General features: G+C 40.8%; 1 protein-coding gene across 3 annotated transcripts in view; it reads right to left on the bottom strand.

Annotated features, from left to right (window-relative positions):
• LOC139117328 (transient-receptor-potential-like protein) overlaps nt 1-27543 on the bottom strand; it is an 86544-nt gene that overhangs the window by 16112 nt on the left and 42889 nt on the right. For 2 of the 3 annotated variants that reach the window (XM_070680343.1, XM_070680345.1), the window contains 6 exons: nt 19476-19532; nt 19071-19224; nt 18705-18846; nt 18006-18226; nt 1494-1730; nt 136-896 (listed from right to left, as the gene is read on the bottom strand). In XM_070680343.1, the coding sequence (XP_070536444.1) occupies nt 136-896; nt 1494-1730; nt 18006-18226; nt 18705-18846; nt 19071-19224; nt 19476-19486 (1526 nt within the window). In that variant the 5' untranslated portion in view covers nt 19487-19532. The remainder of the gene's footprint in view (nt 1-135; nt 897-1493; nt 1731-18005; nt 18227-18704; nt 18847-19070; nt 19225-19475; nt 19533-27543) is intronic. The other variant, XM_070680344.1, reaches the window with a different exon arrangement.

Consider the following 27543-nt stretch of genomic DNA (forward strand, 5'->3'; position numbering starts at 1 on the left):
GAGGTACGCCTTAATGAGAACGATTGAAGTGGAATGTAGGGCATAAGCGTCGGGAGTTTGACAAATCTTGCAGCCAATCTCACTGCTGGAAGATATTTTGTTATATTCCATGGATTGCACATTCCTTTTACTTACCTAGCAAATTTAGACTGATTTTCTCCGACATCGACGTAGAAGTAGTACATAGCCAGGGCGTATGATACGACAACATAGGCAAACACGACGAGAAAGCGGAAAATGTCTTGCCACATCTCAGTGAAGATCAACAATATTGGACCGACGAAGTATGAAAGGTAAAAGGGTTCCATGAAGCGCAACAGGGCACAGACAAAAGTCAGGGACGTGAATTTACTCAGATAGATATAAATGTAGGGATCTTCATATATGTCCCCAACAACGTCAGGGTTACCAATGATCACACCAAGGAAAAAGGACACCAAAATAGTTACATCAAGGATATTCCAGTGGTTTTTGAAATAACGAGATGGACCCTGGAACGTTAATTGTTCAATGTCTGCAATGCATAGGGCTGCAAAACATACTGTGCACAAGACGAGTAAAGGTATGTAGTTCATCTCTGCCTCAATGATAGCCCTGGACCCTTCGATTTTGTAGGTAACAAAGACTTGGTACCAGAAGATAAAGAATAGAAAAAACGCGTAGTGGAAATAATGACTCAAGAATGCCGATTTTGGACTGTAGAAAAGACGATGTAGTTGTGTGGTTCTGCAGGAACAAATATGAATAGGCAGAAACTGGTGGAAAATGCCGTAAACGAAGAAAGCGAAGATGGCGTACAGCACTCGCCATAAAATGCCTTTGTTTCTTGACCACTTAGGTTGACCCTGTAACCATTCTTCTTTCAGGAAACGTTGAACTTGATCCTCAGAAATGAACTGGAAAAGAAAGAAAATGTCAATGCAACTTAGTCTTCGAAAGCTGTATCTGCTGGAAGCACGACGTTGCAAGATTTAGCAATTTTTTATAACTCAAAATCTGACTAAATTCATCTCACTATTATTGCAATAAACGCAACGGACATTCGGCTTGCCGACGAACGATCTTCAAAAACGTCATTGCTTTACAACATGTAATTCTGTGCTTGCATTAGCTCTGCTTATTCAACAAGTGTTAGGCTGTTGATGTGTGCAATGTAGCAAATGGTCTCTTGCACGTTTGCAGATGCTTAAAGGTTTTCAGGTAATGTAATTACAATTTTAGTTCATTATGCTCTCCTGAACTGTTTTGAATACACCTCATTGGTGAATCTTGATTTGTACCTGAACTGATGTAACCTTGCAGTATAACCACGTTCAACATGTCAGTACTTTCTTGCAACAGTAATCACAGTGGATCAAGAAGTTTAACAGACTGACAGACACGTGCTCACTTGCGCATGTGCTGCACCATAAGAAGGATTCGGAAAAACAAAGCGGGAAAGTGTCAATGCTCTGCAGAGATTACATCTTATAAATGTAAACAAAGATAGTTACCCTCTTTTGCTTTGTATCAATTGCCTTCTCCATGGTGATTAAGTGTTTAGGATCCCTGTCACAAATGCGCGACATCACACTCCTACATGTTTCGAAATTTATGCAGTTGCAACATTTGTAGGGGCAACCACCTTCGAGGAACCATCGTACTTCGTTGGGTGTACGGCAGCCATTCAATATTTCAACCGGAAAATCCTCCAATCGCTTTATGTAACCATTGAACGTTTCATACAGGTCCTGTAGCGGATTCAAAATGTAACGAACCATTGAAAGGCGGTGGTCGTCGGAACGGCGCATGTGCAACTTTCTTGTTTACAAACATTGTATTTCATGCACTATATATAGATGCATCATGTCAAAATAGCTCCAACATTTAAGTTTCACAATGTACATTAAGACAAACATGTTTTCACTTTCATCAATCGCCAACGTAGCTTGGATACAGTGTTTACATCGGTCGTAGGGGTCCCTAGCGACCTTTGAGCGCCGTTCCGACGACCACCGCCCTTTAAACCCCGGTGCGGGGTTTAAAAGACCCCTAACTCATCGAAAATTCATAATGGCGCTTGAGTGACAACTGGCAACAGCAAGGTAGACCGCTCCGTGAAAGTCAGTCGAAGCGATTCTCAAACAAACATTATTGGCATACCATAAACATAGACTGTTTTTATAAACACGTAGGCCATACAGGTATCCACAAAATTTCACAAAGCATTTTAAAATTACGACGATTAGGGGAAAAATCGCTTTCGTAACAAAGAAAATGGCCCCTAGGGAACAGTCGTTCCGCGATTCAAACAATTGTCAATCATTTAGTGACGCGCAGAAGTGTAAACTGGTCAAACATTTGCTGTGCATACGAGAATAATTACGATGTAAACAAACCATGTGTACGCTTAGAGTTACATGTATATTGGCGTGCACACAGGATGAAAACTTCGTGGTTGTCATAAACTATTTTACTAACAAGCGTTCATGATGCAATGACATCGCGAAAGCCCGGTGGTGGCAGTCGCGGAGCAGCCGGGTACGCACGCTCGTTAGAAATTTCGCGGAAAAGCTAGTGATTTTCGTCGGACATCACAGAGACATCTAGGTCCGTGAAATCGAGAAAAAGGGGTACTTTTTTACATCACCCTCCGAGAATAGGTCTGGTTCTTCTCCCAAGACGCTTTCTCACTCGAGAGAGTAAAACCCAGCTGCGGTCCCCAAGCCATGATCCAGAACCATCCCAGGAGAACCGTACATTACATCGTGAAGGTGACTGTAAGTCAGCACACTTGCTTTGAAATTGGTAAATTATGGTATTCAATGTCTTGGCAAACATTTAGGTAAAATCTCCCAGATATCGGAAAAAAAGGGGATGTTTTTCGCAGTGATTTTCTCCCTGATTTTCCCAAAAAGGGGCTGTTTTTCAGAGAAAAATTCTGGGAAAAGGGGTACACTTCAAACTCTACTAACGAGCGTGGTTACCCACCCATCCAGAGACTGCCACCACCGGGCGCGAAAGTGAGCCATTTTCAGTCGTGACTTAGCAAGAGATGAGTCAGTACCGGTACGATGTATCCTTGCAAAAAGTGCGTACACTGTACTTTACAGAACTGCAGGCAGAGTCCATAGTTTACAATGACATCGAAAACAACTAAATATTAAAGCATGGCGGTAGCCTCCATGATCAATATAATTACAGTCAGTCAAAGAGAGCCACTTTTTTTAAACAGCCCCCAAAATCTACGGCCAAAAGTACCGGTACGCTACAGTCGCTTTTGATATAAATGCTAGCCCTGAAAACGGCCGTATGGTTTGTGTATGTGTACACGTGTTCTCACACATGGCAATGACATGTCGTGTTCGGAGGGTTGGTAAGGTTTTGACATACTGGTTGCCCCAGTAACGTTTGGCCTTCTGTTATGAGAATTTATTAAAAAAGCTTGTAAAGACATCAAAACAGTATTTATCAATGTCAGTTCATGGTGAGCAAGTGAGCGTCATCACCCGATCTTCTTTGAAAGGCTTAGGCCTTTTGATAAGTGTGTCCGAGATCGGCTCATTGAGTTGGCACTATATCGTAAGATTTCGACAAAGGTTGGACCTTAATTTCTTCAAAAACGAAGATATCTATGAACCCATCCGTGGTTCATCCCGTTGCTCCGAAAATAAACATAACTCGTGTTGAGTTGTCCGGGGTCACCCTCAAAGCAACCGAGCAACCGACCTCAATCGCTTACAGATATCGTGGTACGCGAGATTCATGGAAATCTCGATCCTTCCATGATGCAGTGAACTTACTTTATTTTTTTTTTATTTTAGCGATCGGTCATGACGTCGCGTCGTTCACCTATTTCCTACCATTTTCCTGACCGTGTTTCTCAGTCAATGTTCAGATCGGTAATTCGTGATTGCAACATACGAAATTGCCAGCTTTGGATTATTTTTAATGATTATGTTTATTGCTTTCTTGATGATTATTTCCACTACGTACGGCGCCATTTCCGTATGTAAATGTAGCGGTCAGTAGCCGAATCATTCTAGAACGATGACATGACCCCGAAACTTCAGTAAATCAACTCAGCAAAAACTTCAGTAGATTAACTCAGCACGCTCCTGTTTTTATGAAATTGATATTTTTTCCTTCTTTCTTTTTTCTTTCGCGTATTGCGAAGGCTGTACCTAAGCTTATAGTCAGAGCGTGATTTGAGAGCAAACAGATTACGCAGATAATGCGAACGATAGCAACCGTTACCAACAGACTCATTATGCAGAGCCATGCCCCAAAACGCCCACCAAAACTTCCCGGTCCATTTCGCCCCGGGCTTTAAACCAGATTTATAATTGTAACCTATGGTACCAATTTACCAGCAGCACGATATTACAAGGAAAGTCACTCATCAAAAGTTTCAAAAAAAATGATTATCATTTCCAAGTACAGAAGGTATATAGACGTTTATCAGTTATTTTATACAATTCAATGGAATTTTTCTGGTTAACGTCATCGTATACATGTGTTTTAGTGGAGCCGTACAACATCGAGCAGAAGGCGAGAAGTTGTTCGGCTCCACGAAAAAACCTCTTATACGATGACGTCAAACAGAAAAATTCCATGGGATTATATATTTATCACATGAACAGTCTTCTTATTTTTCGTTTAATGTGAATATATCACAATTGCTGTTGAACGTTCAAATTGTATTGTCGTGATTAGGCTTTTATTACACGGGATTACTTTCATTTAATGAACAAGCCTGCCGATCACTCTGGAGATATATGCAAATTATGTTTATCGGGTACTTTCATTCATAAATTTGAAATTTTGATATATGGACAGCCATCTTTACAAGTCAGACTTACTTATTCAGTCACGTGAACTTATTAATCATTGTCTCGAGCTGTCCCAACGCCAGAGCTATTAGAATATTTTCAAATATCAAGAACAAGATAGAAACAGTAGTGTTTATTCTAAGAGATGTCGTGGCTTTTAAAATACCTCCAACTTACGATCTTAGCAAGCCCAGAAAGTTCCGTCCGATGGCAACGGTGCCGACTGTGACCCAGACTACTATCAGGCCACAATGGGCTTTTACCGGTCTCCGCCAATGTCAACTCGGCGATCCCGATCTCGGTTGCCAATGTTTACATATTACGGACTTTAATGCATGCAGTGACAGATATCTCGCCCGTATAGATACCTCCAAATTTTGTCCCTTGACGGAAACTCTGTTCTGTTGACCCACATTATTTAGGTTGCAGTGCCGGGCAGATTGAGTACGGGATCAAGAGATAGAGCCAAAAGTAGATCAATCTAGAAAACTACGCAACCCACGGGCGCCAGTATGTTGTCCGTGTCAATTTTGCCGCAGAGTTCGCCACGGGTGCCAGTTAACTCGCACCTTTTTCAACCCGCAAGGAACCAACTCGCCCGAAACCAAGTCACCATGCCAGAAAATGCCAAGACGTTTTGACCGGTTGACCTCGATGTTAATTTTATGCAGGAAATTACAAGAATAATACTTGGTCGAATGACGTATTGCCTTGAGGGCGGTATCGCCAGTGGTATAGGGGGAGGAGTACCTTTCCCGATGGTGATAAGTGGTGCAGATTACTGTCGCTGAGGTGACTGGCGTATACGCGTGCCAAAAGACACCTGTGGTTGATTTCCTGTTGACCAGTCGGATGGCAGAGTTGCAAATACCTGGACTGAACCATTTGGTTTTTTGTGGGTGTCGGTGGTACTTTTACAATAAAAGTAAAGATGCGCAGATATTGAGTTTATTGTCTTGTTTATGAGCGGCCAGTATTTCCAACAGCATGAATTACGTGCATTTGCCCTAGGAGAAATCGAATGTAACCACATTCCTTAAGCTCGACGTACACTTAAGTGCCCCAAAGAACCATGGAATCACCCGACTTTCGATTGAAGAGATTAGTTTTGCCAAACCGCGTATACAGAAAAAGTGGCAGATGACTTTATTTTTAGAATCATAGACAGTAGAGCGAGATGTAAAAAATGTGAAAGAGGCTCCCACCTAACTATTCTAAATGTTTTTGTGTCGAGTTTGTGTTTGATTCATTTCGAAAATGTGTTCCTACATTCTTATCCGATTGTGTGTGTTAATAAAAATGTTTGTTTCGCTTTGGATATTTGTAGAGAAGTTTGGATTAGTGTGAACGGTAATGTTTTGTTTGTGTGGGGAAAGCTTATGGCGAGACGCAGCCGGACCTATGTTGTTACAAAAGTTGATAGAGTCGCCCTTTGACGCTCGCGTTTCGAAACCCGAGTGTGGTTTCTCATCAGTCGCAGTGTAGATTCTTTCCTTAGTTTGTGTTTGTGAAAATTTATTTTAATGCATTTTAGTGGTCTTGCTTTTCGATTAGCGAGGCAAGTATATTAATTTTTGGTCACGTTGTGAGTCCGTTTGGTGGTTCGGTTTGTTTGTTCTATGTTTCTTTACTTCGGTAAATTTTGTTTTGACTGGTGTATCTTTTAGATTTTTGCGGAGGTTTTTGAATTTTTTGGCAATAAGTATCACTGCGGGGTACGGATTTTATGTTTAGCTACTTACAAGTATCCTGGTTGATGTGCTTGTTCTCGTACATTTTCGATTAATAGTTCGTTTACTTTGTTTACTGTTTGTTCTGGCTTGTTGTGTATAATACTGAGTGTTGCGTAACTGCCTTTCGCATTCGAGTACATAATCGTTTGTGTTGACAATGACGAAAACCCGACCCTTGTCGAAGGTTTTTTTTCCCGAAATTTGCCTATTGTTTGCAAGCTGGTTTATCGCGATTCTTTTAGCGCGCGACATGTTTTGTATCCTTGTTTGAAAGGGTATCTCTAGAAGTGCGAGTTTAGCAGCTTCAGATAGCTTTCAAGTTTTTGTTTTTTGTTGTTCGTGGAGCCCAATTTGACTTTTCTTTGAATTGGTGTTGTTGCGATTGTTTGTGTCTCACGATGTAGCGTAGTCACATTTTACGATTTTATTTGTTGAAATCCTGAGGTGGTTTTATTCTGTTTGGTTTTGTTGGTGTCCGAATTAATTTTAAGGCTTTTGCCTAGTACTATTTTACGGAGTTTCATAGTTTGAGCATGAGCGATGATAGGTTGTTGTTAAATTTCATGTTGCTGTCGGCTTTTCTTTGGAAATAGCTGATTTATTTCCACGGCCATTTTTTCTGTTACGTTACGGTGATTGTTTATTTTGTATTTAATTTTGTGTAACAGTCGTTGTCATGTGTACGATTTTTGTTATTTCTTTTAAGTGTTTGTGTGTTCTATGTAATTTTATGGGGTTTTTTTGGTAGTTCTCTTTTTGGAGTATTTGGTAGCCCTGAAAAGGGCCGCTTGGTATGGGTTATTGTTAGCGCTTGGCGCATGTGTTTTGGCGATAAGCCTAGCTTTTTTATGCTTCTTTTCGCCGATTCGATGTGCTTGGTGAGTAGGTGTTTGCCGCCTTCTTGTCACTGTGTGTGCGTACATGGACGGTCTGCATAGCCCTTGAATGTGGTCTCGATTTTACAATCAAACTTACAATTTAGGAGTATATATCAAAACTGATAAACGATTTATGTTTTCACATGGGTTCACAAAAAGTTTCGCCCCGGTGTTCATTTTTGGCCCAGGAATTCCATCTACCCACCGGGCCCACCCTTTGCAGAGTAGTAAGCTTATGGGGCAAGTAAACATGGATGCGCCGGTGCGATTCAACGATCAGCCTGTATATCGGATCGAACGTCAACAATTTTACGGCTCGGACTATGATTTTATATGTTTATACACAGTCCCTCGTGGATAGAGGGACTGTGGTTTATATAAAAAGTATAAGGCGCGGGGTATTATATATTGACTGATTACTGTAGCTATAGATAGGCTACATTCAGGACGGGCAGCGACGGGCAGTAATTAGTAGGCAAAACAGGTGGTTTTCACCGTGGACAGAACTCGGTGCAATGATACAGAACATTAATAGTAAGCCTGTCACCTTGAAGGTAATACTGTAGGTGAAACAAGGACTTCAAACGCACGATGATACTACCAACACCACAAGTGAAACGTACACATAGAAATACACGCGTTCCTACGTTGTGCCCACCCGGGCCACGCGATTAAAATATGACTGATACTTCTGGATAGTGTAAATTGGGTCGGTAAACAGTCAATTAATAGTTTAATTGACTACCTGGGTGATTGGCAGGTCGTGTCCAACGACGCATATGCAAAGCAGGCCAAAAGACAAAAGCCCCCAAAGTTATTGACAGCTGGCCAGGGGTCACCATGAATACGTAATGAAGCTTCACTACGCAGAAACTGCGTAGTCAAGCCCTTCTTAACCGGTCAAATCGTCTTGGCATTTTCCCTCATGACCCGATTCCAACTCGCCTGACACCAACTAGCCAATTTGTGATTTTTATGACTACCCTGTCCTGACAAATTATCGACTCCAAATAACGTCCGACCACAGTTTCCATGTGCCTGTTCGGTCTGTCAGACTCGATATTCACGACGCAAGATACTTGAAAACTTAAAGGTTGAAATCGACAACGACAATCGGCCAAAATACATGTGCAGAAAATGTACAGGAGGTGGCTGATGAAATGCAGCTGCTTGGGTGATACGGTACCGCGTACGCCCATCGGCTTTCGCTTCTGCATACAACATTTTGAATATATGATTTATTTGAACTTATCTTGTAATTTTTACATGGAAAAACAATGTGTTCTTCATTAAAGTGGAAGAAGAGCGGAGCAGCAAAAAACGTCCCGCGTGTCAATAGCAAATTTTGACAGGTGCCTGTCAACCCCGCAAGAATTTACAACACAAAGACATGTGGAATCTATAACACAAAATATTACTACCATGAACATTTCAAACAACGGGGGAGTTGGTTTAGGGCGAGTTAGTATCGGAGGAGTTAGAATCGGGGAAGTTGGCATCTGGCGAATTGGTTCTGGACGTGTTTGAAAAGGTGCGAGTTAAAGGTATACTGTCACCTGTTTCAATTTTGCCACAGTTACCATGGAAAGAGAAAATCTAACAAATCACAGATTTTAAGCTGGTGGCCGCTTTTTAAAAACAGCGCCCTCACAAGGGCATTTTAAATACCAAGGAACCATTGACCATATATGGGCATATTTAGATTACAGGTGACTTTCTAACTTTAAGTGTCGTCCCTTTGCCGTCACAGGCCTACCCTCCAGGTTTGATTCCGATCGATGGTTTTATGTGTGATGAAGGAAATTTATCGTTGTTTGTCAAATGAATTGATGTTTTGCACCTGCTATGCTGCTTTCCCGAAGATTTGACTGTTCTTATTTATTTAGCCGAACTTACGTTGAGGTGTCGTTTCAAGTTTATCGCCAGGAGTGACGTCCTCATAGACCCGTATAACCGGAGCCGCGACGTTACTGAGCTATAAATCGAATGACGCGTCGACGGCACCCCCATTCTATTCTAAAGAATAGCTACAGCTTTCGCGACTTGATATTTTGTTGATCATGCCTTCCATGTTTGTCACGTTTTCGTAAAAGTGTCACGAGAACACGGCATCGATTGCGAAATATCGGTCTGTGCACACAAACGTCGCAGCGTGCGTCTTGTGCAGGAAAAAAATCCAGTTGATAAAGTCACACAGGGGTAAGTAGGATTTCTTATCCGTCCTGTTCTACGTCACACAGGTGGTGATTCGGGCCAGATCTCTCATATATATATATATATATATATATATATATATATATATATATATATATATATATATATATATATATATATATATATATATATATATATATATATATATATATATATATATATATATATATATATATATATATATATATATATTGCTAGACGTGGAACTTGTCGTGATTACTCTACAGACTGTTTCATGCGCTTGGCAATCGTCAGGAGTGATGTTGGCGGGCTCGTTGCTACCTATATATAGGGTCAGGTGTATATGCAAACGAGGCTGTTGTTCTGGCGCGTTCAAGTGTTAATGAGAAGGAATTTGCTTCTGTGTCTACATTTCGAAAGAAATTCTGTACGTTTGTTTAGCAGTGTCGACTTGTCCGAGTTGATAATGTGAAATTTCTCCGTGATGCAGAGGTTACAGCGTTTTGTCTTGGTTGAGTAAGGCTGGGCTCTGTCAATGATAGACCATGTGACGTTGTATTTTGTGTCGCTGTCCTTGAGGGTCCATATGTATTTTGAGAGTTCCGTGCTGTTCCTGTGTTTTGATGTTTTGAAAGTATATTTGTGATATGTATATCTTGTTTTGAAAGCTGAGTCCGTGAGTCCGATATAGTGCTTTGTATCATTGCTTGTATTTACGGTGGCTTTGTATACTACTGAAGGCGTGAGACAGTTTCCGGACAATGGGCAATCTTCTTTTTTGCGGCAGTTACATGGCTTGGTTGGTTTGTTGTCGTTGTGTAGGAGGTGGTTGTTATGGGCTCTGATGATACTGCCCATATTTCTTGTACAGCTGTAGCTGACTTTCACATTGTTTTTATTGAATATCTTGTGTAATGGATGTCCTTGCGGGAAGTGTAATTTAATGAGGTTCAGGAATCTTCTGCCGATGTTCGTTTTTACTGCTTTGTTGAATGGCGGGTTATACCAGATTATCTGCCTGCTTCGTGATCTTTTGGGGGCGCTGCCGGTCGGTGGTTGATTATATTTCATGTTGTGCTGATGGCCGCTTCTCTTGAGTGCTGTTTCGTATTCAGGGGCGGCCTTTTTGAATGTTGCTTCACAGTCCGATATGGTTGATATTCTTTTGTTGACGGAGATTGGAATTTGCTTTAGGATGGGTGGTGGATGGTTGGATCTTTTATCAACGTAAAGCAGTTGGTTATTTTCTTTGCTGTAAGGTTGGAATGTTCCATTTTGCAGGTTGAGTTTTACGTCGAGAAAATTTGTGGTCTTGATGTTTACTTGTATGGTGATGCGTAGGTCAAATGAATGGAACATGGAAATGATTTCTTTCTTCATTTTGTCGCACTGCCTTGGTGATCTGATGTTTGTGACTGCGAGGCCGTCGTCTCGGTAGAGGCCGACGTTGGTTTTTCCAAGTATTTGGCTGAGTGATGAGAGGATGTATGCTCCGACCAGTTCGCATATCTCGGCCCCGTCAAAACTACCCATTGTCACGTCGAACATGTCGCCGGTAGAGCTTTTCTTGGACCATGCTGATTCTTTGTTATGTAGGATGGACTTTCTTGAGTGCATAATGATGTTCAACTCTTCGTCTGTGATGTTGGTATATTTTTGTGCGTGGTGGATTGCGTCTGCTAGCAACTTCTTGGTGATTGAAGGGTAAAAGTCTATGATATCAAAGGCGATGAATGTGCTGTGTTCTCTCCGATTGATGCATTTGAACCAGTTCGTGACGTCATTTGTGTTCTTCCATTGATTCAGGTGCGTCTTACGCAGTATATCTCTGTTTACCCGGTCCAGGATGGTTTTGCTTATGATGCCTATTTCTGATTTCGATGGGTTGATGAGTCTGCAGGTAGGTTTGTTTGCAAAATTTTCCTTGTGGTCTTTTAAAGTTACAAAAGCTTCTTTTTCTGCCATGGTTTCCACCCTGTCATCGATCTTCAGTTTTTCGGTGATCAATTTAGCCTCTCTGTTGATGTCATTAATGCTGCTGTCATTCTCTTTCTTGTAAGATTTGGTGATGTTTTCTTGGAGGAGATTCCTGAACCTCATTAAATTACACTTCCCGCAAGGACATCCATTACACAAGATATTCAATAAAAACAATGTGAAAGTCAGCTACAGCTGTACAAGAAATATGGGCAGTATCATCAGAGCCCATAACAACCACCTCCTACACAACGACAACAAACCAACCAAGCCATGTAACTGCCGCAAAAAAGAAGATTGCCCATTGTCCGGAAACTGTCTCACGCCTTCAGTAGTATACAAAGCCACCGTAAATACAAGCAATGATACAAAGCACTATATCGGACTCACGGACTCAGCTTTCAAAACAAGATATACATATCACAAATATACTTTCAAAACATCAAAACACAGGAACAGCACGGAACTCTCAAAATACATATGGACCCTCAAGGACAGCGACACAAAATACAACGTCACATGGTCTATCATTGACAGAGCCCAGCCTTACTCAACCAAGACAAAACGCTGTAACCTCTGCATCACGGAGAAATTTCACATTATCAACTCGGACAAGTCGACACTGCTAAACAAACGTACAGAATTTCTTTCGAAATGTAGACACAGAAGCAAATTCCTTCTCATTAACACTTGAACGCGCCAGAACAACAGCCTCGTTTACATATACACCTGACCCTATATATAGGTAGCAACGAGCCCGCCAACATCACTCCTGACGATTGCCAAGCGCATGAAACAGTCTGTAGAGTAATCACGACAAGTTCCACGTCTAGCAATACCTATGCCCTGCGGAAACGCATCGAGCACTATACATTGCCTGAATTGACACCAAGCCACTGATATATATATATATATATATATATATATATATATATATATATATATATATATATATATATATATATATATATATATATATATATATATATATATATATATATATATATATATATAAAACTGGGTAATTAAACTGACTTTAAATTTAGCCAGTCAATTAAACCCGACCCAAGTTCATATTACACAATCGACAAACCAGGAAAGAATGATTATCGTACAATTTGTGTTGCAGTTTAACATTGAGGTTTATTTCACTACACACTAATAATGATAAAAAGTCTACAATGATTAGCCGGCAATACTGTTTAAACATTCAGAAACTCTAGACACGCCCCTATCCAAGTTGGTATCAATTACAGTGTTCACTCAATAGACACTCTCCAGAATTGTTCAGGGTTCAGAGTCCATGTCGATCCTGTTGCTACGGTTACGAATTCCTTGATGTAACCTCTTCCAGTTCGGGTGGGAAACTGATTCACACAAAACGTCTTCCAGACAGTTCTCCTTTGGGATTAACTCAATAGCAGTCCAAAAGCTTCCGTCAATGGGTTGGTATGTCGGGAAACTAGAAGTTCATAAGCCATGCAAAAAGAGAAGAGCACTGACAAGTTACATAAGCTCTTTGAATCAGCAGATCGTGATATCAACTGGATCTTAATCCATGCAATGGCAACGCCATTCTAGTCACTATGTCAAGGTGAACAAGTTCATTTTCTTGTCAAACTATTGGTATTCAAAAATCAAAACAAAAAGTAAACAGCTACTAAAACAAATCAATCTATTACTATGGAAGCTTGAGATTCAGAATGGCTAACAGTCCAATTTGGAAAGCACATGGCCTCTCCAACCTGCCTCACAATGGGTGTGGTCTCCAACTTCAAAAAATACACCATGAAAACATGTTACAAATCCAGTATTGCAACAAATGTGAAAACCTACCTAGTTCATAAGCCATGCAAAAAGACCAACCACGTCGTCTTGGTTACTGGCAAGAAGAACTAATTCCCTTAGACCGAGTCTCTGCCCGCACAACCACACCACTCCACGCAGTATCTGTCTGCTCGCAGTGCATTGTGGGAGATAACGGCAATCAAGGAATTCCATCTGATTACTTAACTGTCAGATGGGATGGAAGATCAAATCACGTGACTTACTTCGTAACCGGGGTTACATATATATATATATATATATATATATATATATATATATATATATATATATATATATATATATATATATATATATATATATATATATATATATATATATATATATATATATATATATATATATATATATATATATATATTATATATATATATCCCCTACTTGGTACCCTTCATACATGCACGTCGCTCCACAGATCGATTTGTCGTGATCGACGCCATTCTCTCATGACATTTTTACAAAAAAATGACCCGATAAATCCAGACATGGAAACATAGAAGGTATGCCAAATGAATTGTCTAGTCGCTAATACTGTAGCTTTTCCCGAGAATCAAATGGAGATACTGTCGATCGCTTTAACATATGGCTCAGTAACGTCGCGGCTCCAGTCGAGTCGTAAGGCTCAATGTGAACGTTGTACCTGGCGATCATGAGAGAAAATGCCGAGAGAGTTTGACCGGTTGACCTCGCTGTTAATTTATGCAGGAAATACAATAACAATGCTTGGTCGAATGACGCAGTGCCTTGAGGGTGGGATCGCCAGTGGTATAGGGGGAGGAGTACCCTCCCGATGGTGATAAGTGGTGCGGATTACCGTCGCCTAGGTGACTTGCGTTGCAAATACCTGGACTGAACCCACGCGTGGACTGAACCATTTGGTTTTTTTGGGTGTCGATGGTACTTTGACAATAAAAGTAAAGATGCACAGATATCGAGTTTATTGTCTTGTTTATGAGCGGCCAGTATTTCCAACAGCATGAATTACGTGCATTTGCCCTAGAAGAAATAAATAATTTCGAATAAAACATCGCGAATATAACCACATTCCTTAAGCTCGACGTACCCCAAAGAACCATGAAATCGCCCGACTTTCGATTGAAGAGATGAGTTTTGCCAAACCGCGTATACAGAAAAAAGTGGCAGATGACTTATTTTTAGAATCATAGACAGTATAGCGAGATGTCAAAAATGTGAAAGAGGCTCCCCATCTAACTATCCTAATGTTTTGTGTCGAGTTTGTGTTTGATTCGTTTCGAAAATGTGTTCCTACATTCTTATCCGATTGTGTGTGTTAATAAAAATGTTTGTTTCGCTTTGGATATTTGTAGAGAAGTTTGGATTAGTGTGTACGGTAATGTTTTGTTTGTGTGGGGAAAGCTTATGGCGAGACGCAGCCGGACCTATGTTGTTACAAAAGTTGATAGAGTCGCCCTTTGACGCTTGCGTTTCGAAACCCGGTTGTGGTTTCTCATCAGTCGCGGTGTAGATTCTTTCCTTAGTTTGTGTTTGTGAAAATTTATTTTAATGCATTTTAGTGGTCTTGCTTTTCGATTAGCGAGGCAAGTATATTAATTTTTGGTCACGTTGTGAGTCCGTTTGGTGGTTCGGTTTGTTTGTTCTATGTTTCTTTACTTCGGTAAATTTTGTTTTGACTGGTGTGTCTTTTAGATTTTTGCGGAGGTTTGTGAATTTTGTGAATAAGTACCACTGCGGGGTACGGATTTTATGTTTATTGGATCAAGATACTCACAAGTATCCTGGTTGATGTGCTTGTTCTCGTACATTTTGATTCATAGTTCGTTTACTTTGTTTACTGTTTGTTCTGGCTTGTTGTGTATAATACTGAGTGTTGCGTAATTGCCTTTCGCATTCGAGTACGTAATCGTTTGTGTTGACAATGACGAAACCCGACCCTTGTCGAGGGTTTTTTTCCCCGAAATTTGTCTATTGTTTGCAAGCTGGTTTATCGCGATTCTTTTAGCACGCGACATGTTTTGTTTCCTTGTTTGAAAGGGTATCTCTAGAAGTGCGAGTTTAGCAGCTTCAGATAGCTTTCAAGTTTTTGGTGTTTGTTGTTTGTGGAGCCCAATTTGACTTTTCTTTGAATTTGTGTTGTTGCGATTGTTTGTGTCTCACGATGTAGCGTAGTCACATTTTACGACTTTATTTGTTGAAATCCTGAGGTGGTTTTATTCTGTTTGGTTTTGTTGGTGTCCGAATTAATTTTAAGGCCTTTGCCTAGTACTATTTTTCGGAGTTTCATAGTTTGAGCGATGATAGGTTGTGTTGAATTTCATGTTGTTGTCGGCTTTTCTTTGGAAATAGCTGATTTATTTCACGGCCATTTTTTCTGTCACGTTATTTTATGTGTACGATTTTTGTTATTTCTTTTAAGTGTTTGTGTGTTCTATGTCATTTTATGGTTTTTTTTGGGTAGTTCTCTTTTTGGAGTGTTTGGTGGCCCTGAAAAGGGCCGCTTGGTATGGGTTTTTGTTAGCGCTTGGCGCGTTTGTTTTGGCGATGAGCCTATAGCTTTTTTATGCTTCTTTTCGCCGATTCGATGTGCTTGGTAAGTAGGTGTTGCCGCCTTCTTGTCACTGTGTGTGCGTATATGGACAGTCTGCATAGCCCTTGAATGTGGTCTCGATTTTGATCAAACCATGGAGGTACCTCCATGATCAAACTTACAATTTAGGAGTATATATCAAAACTGATAAATGATTTATGTTTCACATGGGTTCACAAAAAGTTTCGCCCCGGTGTTCATTTTTGGCCCAGGAATTCCATCTACCCACCCTTTACAGAGTAGTAAGCTTATGGGGCAAGTAAATATGGATGCGCCGGTGCGATTCAACGATCAACCTCTATATCGCATCGAAAGTCAACAATTTTACGGCACGGACTATGATTTTATAAGTTTATACACAGTCCCTCGTGGATAGAGAGACTGTGGTTTATATAAAAATTATAAGGCGCGGGGTATTATATATTGACTGATTACTGTAGCTATAGATAGGCTACATTCAGGACGGGCACCGACGGGCAGTAATTAGTAGGCAAAACCACGGTCCCTCCACAGAGGGACCGTGGCAAAACAGGTGGTTTTCACCGTGGGCAGAACTCGGTGCAATGATACTGAACATTAATAGTTAGCCTGTCACCTTGAAGGTAATGCTGTAGGTGAAACAAGTAAGCTTACTTCAAACGCACGATGGTACAAACATTCCTACCTCCATGGTGCAAACAACACCACAAGTGAAACGTACACATAGAAATACACGCGTTCCTACGTTGTGCCCACCCAGGCCACGCGATTAAAATATGACTGATACTGCTGGATAGTGTTAATTGGGTCGGTAAACAGTCAACTAATAGTTTAATTGACTACCTGGGTGATTGGCAGGTCGTGTCCAACGACGCATATGCAAAGCAGGCCAAAAGACAAAAGCCCCCAAAGTTATTGACAGCTGGCCAGGGGTCACCATGAATACGTAATGAAGCTTCACTACGCAGAAACTGCGTAGTCAAGCCTTCTTACCGGTCAAACTCTCTCGGAATTTTCCGGCATGATCCCGTTTTACGATAAACCCGAACTACATCTCAACGTAAGTTCAACCGAGTCTTCAGGAAAGCGACCTAGGAGGCACAAGCATAAAGTCATTCGACGAACAACGACAAATTTCCTTCATCGCACAAAAGTTAAGTAAATTGTCGCTCGGAATCAAACCTGCAGCGTAATGCTGTCGGCAGAGACATAGCTGTCGAGCTGTAGTCTTAACTCTGCAGTGCAGGGCTGTAGAATCCGATGTAACTCACACACAACAGAACAGTTTCCGTCAAGTAACAAAATTAGGATGTATCTACGGGCGAGATATGTGTCACTGCAATCATCAAAGTCCGTAAGACGAAAACATTGACGACCGAGATCGGGATTGACGAGTTTATACCGTTGGAGACCAGTGTCGGCTGCGTTCTGGACAAAAACATGCAATGAAGTACTATATGCCTCATCGAACGGAATCTTTCGTGATCGGCAGGGTTTAAACTTGTGTGATATATACAACCACGTTATCTCTAAGAATGAAAACTACTGTTTATATCGTGTCGTTGCATTTACTTCATAAATTTATTTGTAAATATTCTAGCTCTGAATATTATGGCTTCCGGATCCATCGCCAGTGCGGTAAAAGCTATGTCCGCCAATGGGCGACTTGCCTTGGATTGACACGTTCAGTGACCGATTCCGTATGTCTGATTGGTGGAGAAAGCATTCGATGCATCAACATTGCAACTTGATGGGATTTATGAATGAAAGTATCTCCTTGGTAACGGGCCGCTTTACTCAATAAATGAAAGCAATCGCCGTAAATAAAACAAAAAACGCGACGAAATTCATGAAATTTGTTACAATAATTTTGATTTATCTACGTCAAAAGAAAAATACGAAGGCTGTTCATGTGATAAATATATAACCCCATAGAAATTTTCTCTGCTTGACGTCATCGTATACTTGTGTTTTTCGCGGAGCCACAAGACTTCTCGCCTTATTAATTAGTCATCCTTTACAAGATACAAGATAACGTTACCTTCAAAACGGTCAACTTTTCTTTACGAACGAATTCTTTCATGCTCTTTACCAATTCGAAAGCTTCTTGAACATAGTCCTTCACATCCCCAGATCTACGGCATCTACTTGACAAATCTTCATTTTCCCTAAGTTGTAGGTAGTGCATGATAAGATACGCCGGGCTTGATATTGCACCGTATGCATATATCTTCTCTTTGATGGCGACAGTTTTGCTCGAATCTGTAAGAGAAGACAATCAGGGATCCTATGACGCTGAACTTTCATGTGAAGACGAAGGAACGTGTATGCATACTAAATTTTCACCATGATAAATAAAAGGATGGTCTGTTGAATGTTCCGACAAATAAAAAGCAAGCAGACGGTATATAAAATAAAAAAAGAGCAAAAAAATTTTACGTGTTTATTGGTATGTGCATTGCATTCAGTGTGTCGGGACTGAATGACCACTTATCACGTGCATATGTGGAAGATTGGCTTTCCAAAGGTAATGTAAAAAGTCGCTCAATATGACAAAAGGTTTCTGTTTAACCTCAAAGAGGCGCCGTCATCGACTATTGCGTCGTGCCACTAATACCATCAGCAACTCATCACAACAGAAGGCGACTCATATGGTAAGTAGAAGCAATACGTTTTATCGTAGTAGTTCTTGTATTCTCAATCTCTGCTTTTGGGCACAAGAAACAAAGAAACAACTTACCTAGAACTCTTCCTACAGCTAGTTCTTTTGCACCCTTTAGAAAGAGTAGTTTAACCATGTAAAAATCATTTCGCTCGGCGGCAATCTGCAGTGCTGTCGTCTGCACATCTCGTCTTCTCCCTTCGTAATTTACATCGACTAACTGAAACAGGAGAACAGCTTTACATCACATATTTTGGCAGCTTCATCTTGTTCGAAACTAAATTTTCTGGTGTAATATTACTATTTTTGGCATCCAATTGAAAGCCCTTATATCAGCAGGAGAGGGGAAAGCATTACAGCGCAAAAGTTCAGTTTGCACATGCGCATTCCAAACATAACAAGGCATTCTCTTCAAAGGTGATATTATCATTGACCTATCTATACCTTTGATTCTAACAATCTTTTGACTTCTGCATAGTTGCCGCGTTCCACGGCAGTGAGAAAATTCTCCGCCACTGTGTTTACACCAAGCCCGGCTCTATTTTGCTCCCCCAAGTAGCGTCGGACACTCTCGCTCAGCTTCACCAAAGATGAGACCCTGGAATCAAAATACCGGACAACTTAATGTATACGCAAAGCCTACTTACCTTTCACTTTCGCTAATTTTGTTTGGAAAGGTGAGATACTCATGCAAAATATGTAATTTAGGTTGTATACCTCAATCATTGTCATCGTGAACAAAATCATGTTTACTCAAATAACTCTAAGATATTTTCACTTCTAAACATTGAACACTTCGACATAGCTTGCCTTTAATAAGAGTTGAGGTACAAATTGAAATAGACTTACGTTAATGACATGTTCTTTTTCCGGATCAAACAAAATCTCAAACATCAGCCTCCGCTACTGAAAAAAAACGAACATAAACAATAAAGTGTTGTTCTCTAGAGACTTATATTGTATATCACTTCAAAGAAACTTCAGCGAGCAGTAAATAAAGGCAATGCGTTAGGCAGAATTCGTGTATAATCCCAGTGTCTTGTAAAGTGACAAACACGGCCGTACACATCAACATTTGTGAGGAATCCACGGCAAAACGAGTCAAACACTTATTCCTTTTTGATACAAAGAGATGAAAACAAGAAAGCTACTCGTATACTGTTTTTCGGCTTTTTTGAAGAAGTGAAAAGTGCATGTAGTTCCCTGTTCATGTTTTTGCCTTTCTCTCCTGTATACCTATTAACGAAACAGGGAGCCCTACTTTCTACAGAGTGGTCCAAGCTCCCTATCTACACAGCGTAGTGTTGTCTTGATTGATTTAGTAGTGGAGTGGTCAAATGTCCTGTGTTGAGTCATGTGTTGACCTAAGAGACCGCATATGTACATCTCTCGCTCGTCATCATGGTTAGTGCAGGAAACAAAGATGGCCTTATACATGCAGGTATCTACGAGCACTACCCCTCACCCTTTAGTACATGTACAGGGTGGGAGGGAGGGCGCTAACTATCCCACAATGCTGTGATAAGGCACACTCAGCACACCTAGGTATTCCCTTATATACCCTTCCTCATACATATTCATATTTTGATTAGCCAATCACTACTCAGTGTAGATAGCGTAGTGTTGTCTTGATTGATTTAGTAGTGGAGTGGTCAAATGTCCTGTGCCTCACCACGATATTTCCCAAATACCTACAGTACATCAACAAGGCCCCCTCTCTTTCCAATCCTCATCACCCCAATATACCCACACACACACTACCTCTCCATCACGGATTGAACCAAACTAACGAATATAAATAAGTTAGCATAATAGATGGGTGCACCTAAATCCCATATCCTTACTTTATTTCAAAGAAGCAGAACAACAACATCAATAAAGTAGACCATACATGCGTATACATTTGTGTACCAAGATATTAAACCTAAGAAACTATTGGGAATCATGTGAAATAGAAGGAAAGGCCATAGAAGCCCCCACCAATTCATTACAGGATTTGTATAGGCTGTGGACATCGGCAACTGCCCCCTGTTGTAATCTTGCAGCTGGGGAAAATGGACGCATAACTTTAGATAATTGCATGTAATATGAAGCTGTCGATTCCCGCATCAACCCTACATGTTGCTTTATTTCTGACACTGATGATCCTAACAAACCTAAGGCAATAGCACATGCACTTCGAAAACTATGTATAGTCTCCCCCTGGTACGCTGCAGTTTTGTCACAATAAAAACGCAATCTAGAATTTGCCACATTAGTAGACAGAGACAGATTGTCAACCTTTCCGTCTCGAGTAGTCAACGAAAGAGAAAACCCGGGCTCAAACTTATAGTAAGTGCCTTAGCTAAATCCACATATTCCATAATTGCTGTTACTGGGCAGAGCAACGAATTGTCATTCTGAAAAATAGCACAAGATCTCGTTTTACCATCACGTTGAGTTTTACCCCAGACATGATTTAAAAGAAATCCTCCATTTGGGAGATGTATGATGTTCTCTGTTTTGACAATCAACAAATCACCTGCTCTACTCCCTGTAAATAATAGCGTAAGGAAAACAGCTTTATCTCTTCCCAGAATAAATGCATGGCATGGATCCATGTTTGGAAATTTCTCTAATTGCAAATCAATATAATTGATAATTCGTTCCACTTTGTCAGTTGTCATAGGAATAGCCTGTTTTGGTATAAGATTCTGTTTCATTTGCTCCTCTGTAACCATCCGTAAGTATTGTTTAACTGACTTATCTGCCGCCGGATTCCAAAAACCAACCCTAGCATTCCACTCACCACCCCTCCCCTCCTTGTCAAATATTGATCGTAGTTGGCCAATATATGAATCAACGGTCTTAAAGGCAAGCCTGCTCGGACACTGACACGGGTTCTCATCTGAGCAATCTGCACCATGTACCACAGTGCGACCACCCTTATCTTTCCACACAAGAAATCTCAGTATATCTCTCGGTGCAGCTGACATGAGTGTTTTCGGTGGCTGCATACTCCTTTAGAATACCTCAAAGTCAGTTTGTAATTTAGACTTTCGTTGTGTGTACGGCATCGATGCAGCCTTTTCCTGAAGTTCCACAAGTCTCTAATCGATAGCTTCCATATCAACTGGCAAGGGTTGGGGGCGCTCTCCATCACGAGAAAGTCGCCGGGTTCCACATTGCTGGCAGAAATTGAAGTTAACGTCGTTAGGGTAAAAACATTCCCTACATTGTTCTGCTGGTAACCATAAATGTGGCGTGCCTAACCTCAGCATCTCCCCCTGCCAACAAATCAGGGATGAACACACAATTATTATAATGTCAACAAAGAACCAAATTTTATTCGTAATCACCACGTAACAGGAGAAATATAAGCACATGTATATACCGAGTACATAAGCTGAAAATTGGATACAAAACCATAAATCTCTCCGCTTGAACAAGACATACTCTCTAACATCAGATCTGCCATACCATGAGTACGTTCTCTCCCATCTCATGTCATTAGAAAGCTCCATTCCTTGCCAGACCATTTCTTATACATCTCGGCTTGCACGATAATCAAAACGACAAACCCAAATATCATAAAAAGATGGAACCGATATCCAACAACCCATTCTTGTCGGGACCTCCCAAACCTTGTCTCCAGCACATGCTATTCTAATCATATGTATAGCTTGATTTTCGACTATTGGCCAGCAATACAAACATGGCGACATGTATGGTACAATCATGGTCACCAGTGCTTGCTCGTCCTGTAAAAATTTAAGCACTTGGCCAATCATGTTAAAGGTTGGAAATACATAACAATTCTCCCCCTTCAAACTTTGCGTAAACACATCAACACCCGCTGAGTAAGGAGTTTTACAAGGTGTAAAATGTTTTAAAGATCGGCCATCCCTACCCTTTTGTGCATTAGAGTCAAGGGCCATCAGATCGACTGTATGATCACCAAACTCGTTTTGCACTAAATTTCCAATACTGAGGAAGTAATTTAGCATCCTTCGCTGACATTCTACGCGATGGATTATCGGCAGGATTGTCTGCCGAAGCAATGTACTCAATATCAAGTACAATATTCAGACCATCTACTGTTTCATAAAGTTTATACAATGCCTCATTGACCTCAGTACTACGTGTTCCCATATTCTTCCAGCCATAGACGGCCACCTTATTATCCACTTGCGCCTGCAGCCTCGTGTTACAAACTACCTCTCTATGAGCTAACAGCACATTCTGAAGGGCTATTATCTCCTTGTATGCAATGGACTTTCCTCTCAACTCATGAGGCCAATAATCCCCAACTACTTCTCGTCCTGCGGTACGTATAGTACCACCCATCCCCCTAAAGAGGAATCACTCGCTACCAATACCGCTACATGTCTTTCTGTTCTCCATTCAGCCAACTATCTCTATTATCCATTCTCCTCCATCCTTTTAACTCTATACGCAGTTCCCCAGTTATCGCTATTTGTGTACCAGTTTTAGTTGCTACTGCTATAGCCTCCGCTATCCATCTGACAAATAATCTTGCGACTGGAACTGCAAGAGTAAACGATACACATTTCCCTAAAAAACGTTGCAGGGAATTTACAGATATCCTTTTCCTGCCAAGTATAGATTCTCTAAGCTGTGCAAATTTCTGCCTCTTTAAAACTGGTATCACAGGATCAAAGCCAAATTTAACATTCTTTATGCAATTGCATAAATTTGCATAAAGTTGGTCAGCTCCTTTACGCACCTTTATGCAGTGCATAAAGGTGTGTAAACATGGTGTCAGTGGTGGTGCCTATATGCATCTTTATGCACTTGTATAAAAGGGTTTAATGGCTTACTAAAATTATGCACCTTTATGCAATCCAATAAAGTTGCATAATTTTACGTGTGAGGTAAAGATTGTAAAACAACACTGAGGATGACAATTTACAGTCTCTACAAATTGGAAAGGACTATATGTGTTAAAGAATAGCTGGATGTATAGTGAGAAACATCTAGTCACTTCCCTGAGCTCACATTTCTAACGTTCACTCTACCCATCTGGAACCATCTTGAAGGGCTTAGGGTTTGCACTTTGGAGTCCCCGCACTGTAGAAGACACATCCCCCTCCTTTAATTCTTATCATTTTGCAACTGTCTCTTTATCTTTCAACTGAAATAAAGATTGCGTTTTGTATACCACAGTATATGTTGTTGCAGTCATGACGAAAATAGTGATAGTTCAGGCAATGGCAAGTCATGCACGGCTCTGATTCATTGCTCCATTGTCTCAAGGTGTAAATAGCCATATGTCATTAACATATCAGAAAGGTTGCCATCGATATCGCCACAGCAGTTACACATGGGATTCTTCCCTTTTCGTCATTGTTCATTCAAATGAAAAATGTGTGGAGTCAGTAGATGACTGCCTATCTTGTGATAGTATTTGGTAGCCAGTATCAGACAGTTTGTGTTCGTGTCGGCTGCACAGACGATCTGCCCTCTTGCGAGTTCGACTTTGTGAAAAAAAAGATATGACCTGCTACCAAAATTGCTTATTTGACACATAACCAGGAGACCTGCATTACATTTTGCACCGGTATATCATGAAGAAAATAGTGATAGGTCAGGCAATGGCAAGTCATGCAGGGCTCTGATTCATTGCTCCATTGTCTCAAGGTGTAAATAGCCATATGTCATTAACAACAATCAGGAGGAACCCCTTGAATGTATAAACAAAAGCGGTTTTCTTGCTTCAGTCACTGTTGCTAGAAAGTTTAACTGAAAATAGACTTTGTTCAAGTCTGCAATTTACATCAAATTTTTGTAAACTTGTTTTCTTTAAAAGTTGATTAAACGCATTGTCATGGAGTTGCACCCGAAATCACATTTGCAGGATCGCTGTCAGCCCTACTGCACTATGGATGAAAAAAGGAATGTCATAAATTTGAAAGATTTTTGTGATGCATAGAAAATTATCAGTGAAGTTTGTGTGTGTGTGTGTGTCCCTGGACGTACCACAGATACGTCCATGGAGTGTCTTGGCCGTCCTGATAATGGCAGCCATGACACAGCTGAAAAGGCCAGCGTCGACAAAGATAAAATAATAGGTGTGAAAGGGATTATCAGGCCGTCCTGTACCCTTACATCCATGACCGCACAGACTCCACTTCTAGTGCATTCTACAACTTTTAAGAACGTCTACACTCAAAAAAGTAACTTGAGTAGTTTTGCGTGAAATAAAGATGACCGTGATAGCCGTGATTGAAACAGCCTTTGTTTGCTGTCTTACTCGACCTCAGCCGACTACCATGGCAAAAGTCGGAGACTGCAGAGACGGGAAGACCATTATCAAATTTGAAAATTGTGAATGTATCGGTCATTTTATCTAGATGATTCAGTCCTTTTCGATATTAAGTGTTCGAACCAAGGCCCCCGGTATGCACTCTGTGGTCACAATGCATATGCAGTACAGTCAGGTGAAGTGTGCAACACAGACAAGGGGAATTATTTGTTTGTGTGTGCAAGAAGCATTGTCAGGGCAGGGACTTCCCTAATTACCGTGGTCAATGTCGGAATGTGGAGAGGTTGCCTGATGTCCTCCCACATTAAGTGTATGGCATAATGTTATGAACACTCTGGTGCACGAATGCTTCAAACGTCGTTTGTGTGCAGAGGGTCTGTGCCTTGACGAAAACTCTATGATACAACTTCTCATTTGCATCGTGGGGGTTTCGCATAGTTACTATCAAGTCGCCCGTGCCCTGGCGAGTGCATAGCAATTATCTGGCGAATCGACTACCTTTCAAAATCGAACAAGGAATGTTTTAAAATGATGAGTAAAATTAAATGCTGAACACAGAATCGACAATACTGAAAATACTTTGCTGTAGCTGATGGCACAAGTAATTTGAAATACTCTCAAAGCGAACCTACTTATCCATATGAGTAAATCGCTACAGCCAGCCATCGGTAAGCATGAATGTGAAAAGATACATCAATGCTGTAAGGTCAAATTATTTTGCTCTGGTAGGTAATTAAGATTGTCTTTTTTTTTTTAATTTTTCCTAGTGCTTCCAGTGTACCAAGTATTTTCTGGTCAGATTTTAGAGTTGCAAACGTTGTATCTCATATAACGGTGTGACCACCAGGTTTGCTTATTTGGTATGTAAGTGTAAGAGTATCAGGGATAGACTTCTCAAAGTCTTCCGGCATATCAAAACATATTGAAGGACTAAACATCGGCAAACCGTTGTGCTAATGGTAGGCTATTTCATGGCTCGTGGAGTGAATGGCGCTTGGTCAGCAAGTAACTCAACTGAAGAGAAAGCGCGACTGGGGCCAGTCTACATCAGGGACTGTGTTCCGTTAATAAATTCTGGGCTAAAATTTCCCAGGTTTAGAATAAAACTGGATCTAATGTGCCTATCAGAGATCGAGAAGTATGACGCTTGATTGTGAAATACTAGTGCATGTTGCTTTCTAATGCTGAATTCTCAATGAGAAAACAGAACAGTATTAGGAACTTATCATGCTCTTCATATGCGCTGCAGGTTTCATTATGATTGGTACACTTTGCAAAACAGACTTTCAATTTACAGACATCAAAATATTTCTATATGTTTCTGACATATTAAAGTACAGCGCCCGGAGTTCCCGCTGAAAATATTAACATATGGATATCTCCGAGATATATGTCTGATATGTGAAAAGCATGCTGAAAGTATGTTTGATATTTTAAAGTAAGGCTGAAAATATGTTTGATATTTTAAAGTAAGGCGCCCGAAGGGCGCGCCGACAACATTTTAAACATACGAATATCTCTGACATATATGTCTGATATATTAAAGTTTCGTGCTTGGAGGGGCCTCTGAAAAATATGATTTTTTTATTGTTATTAAAGTTAAGCGCCTAAAGGGAGCACCATGATGCAACTGAATGATGACATTTTTCGCTTGCACGATGCACTTTAGGCAAGTATGAGCCTGTGTCGAAATTTTTAAAACACACTGAACTCCCCTCCCTAATTGCCATGAAGGCGCGACTTTGCACAATTTTTAAATATCGGATATTTACAATCTAGTATCGAAGTTTGACATATCGACGTTTTCGGGACTAGTATCGATACTAGACGATACTAGAATGAAATGCCGTCGTTCCATGGGAAGCCGTTGGGGACTTTAATATCGATACTAGACGATACTATGATGACTAGCCTTGTACCTCGGCACACCGGATCTGTGAAATCTCCGATATTTACCCGATATTTATCGGCGATTTGGGGACTCTAATATCGATACTAGACGATACTAGAATGACTTGCCTCGTGCCCCGGCACGCCGGATCTGTGAAATCTCCGATATTTACCCGATATTTATCGGCGATTTGGGGACTCTAATATCGATACTAGACGATACTAGAATACTTGCCTTGTACCTCGGCACGCCGGATCTGTGAAATCTCCGATATTTACCCGATATTTATCGGCGATATGGGGACTCTAATATCAATATATCAATATATTTGAGTCTGTCAAATCGCAAGTAAATATCCGATATATATCGGAGATTTCACAACCTCACCGTTCTGGCCAAGCCCGACTTCCAAGAACTGACTCTAGCATCGATACTAGACGATACTAGAGTCTGTCAAATCGCAAGTAAATATCCGATATATATCGGAGATTTCACAACCTCACCGTTCTGGCCAAGCCCGACTTCCAGGGACTGACTCTGGCATCGATACTAGACGATACTAGAGTCTGTCAAATCGCAAGTAAATATCCGATATATATCGGAGATTTCACAACCTCAGAGTTCTGGCCAAGCCCGACTTCCAAGGACTGACTCTAGCATCGATACTAGACGATACTAGAGTCCGTCAAATCGCAAGTAAATATCCGATATATATCGGAGATTTCACAACCTCACCGTTCTGGCCAAGCCCGACTTCCAGG

The sequence above is a fragment of the Ptychodera flava genome, chromosome 18 (genome assembly GCF_041260155.1).
Source record: "Ptychodera flava strain L36383 chromosome 18, AS_Pfla_20210202, whole genome shotgun sequence".
Lineage (NCBI taxonomy): Eukaryota > Metazoa > Hemichordata > Enteropneusta > Ptychoderidae > Ptychodera > Ptychodera flava.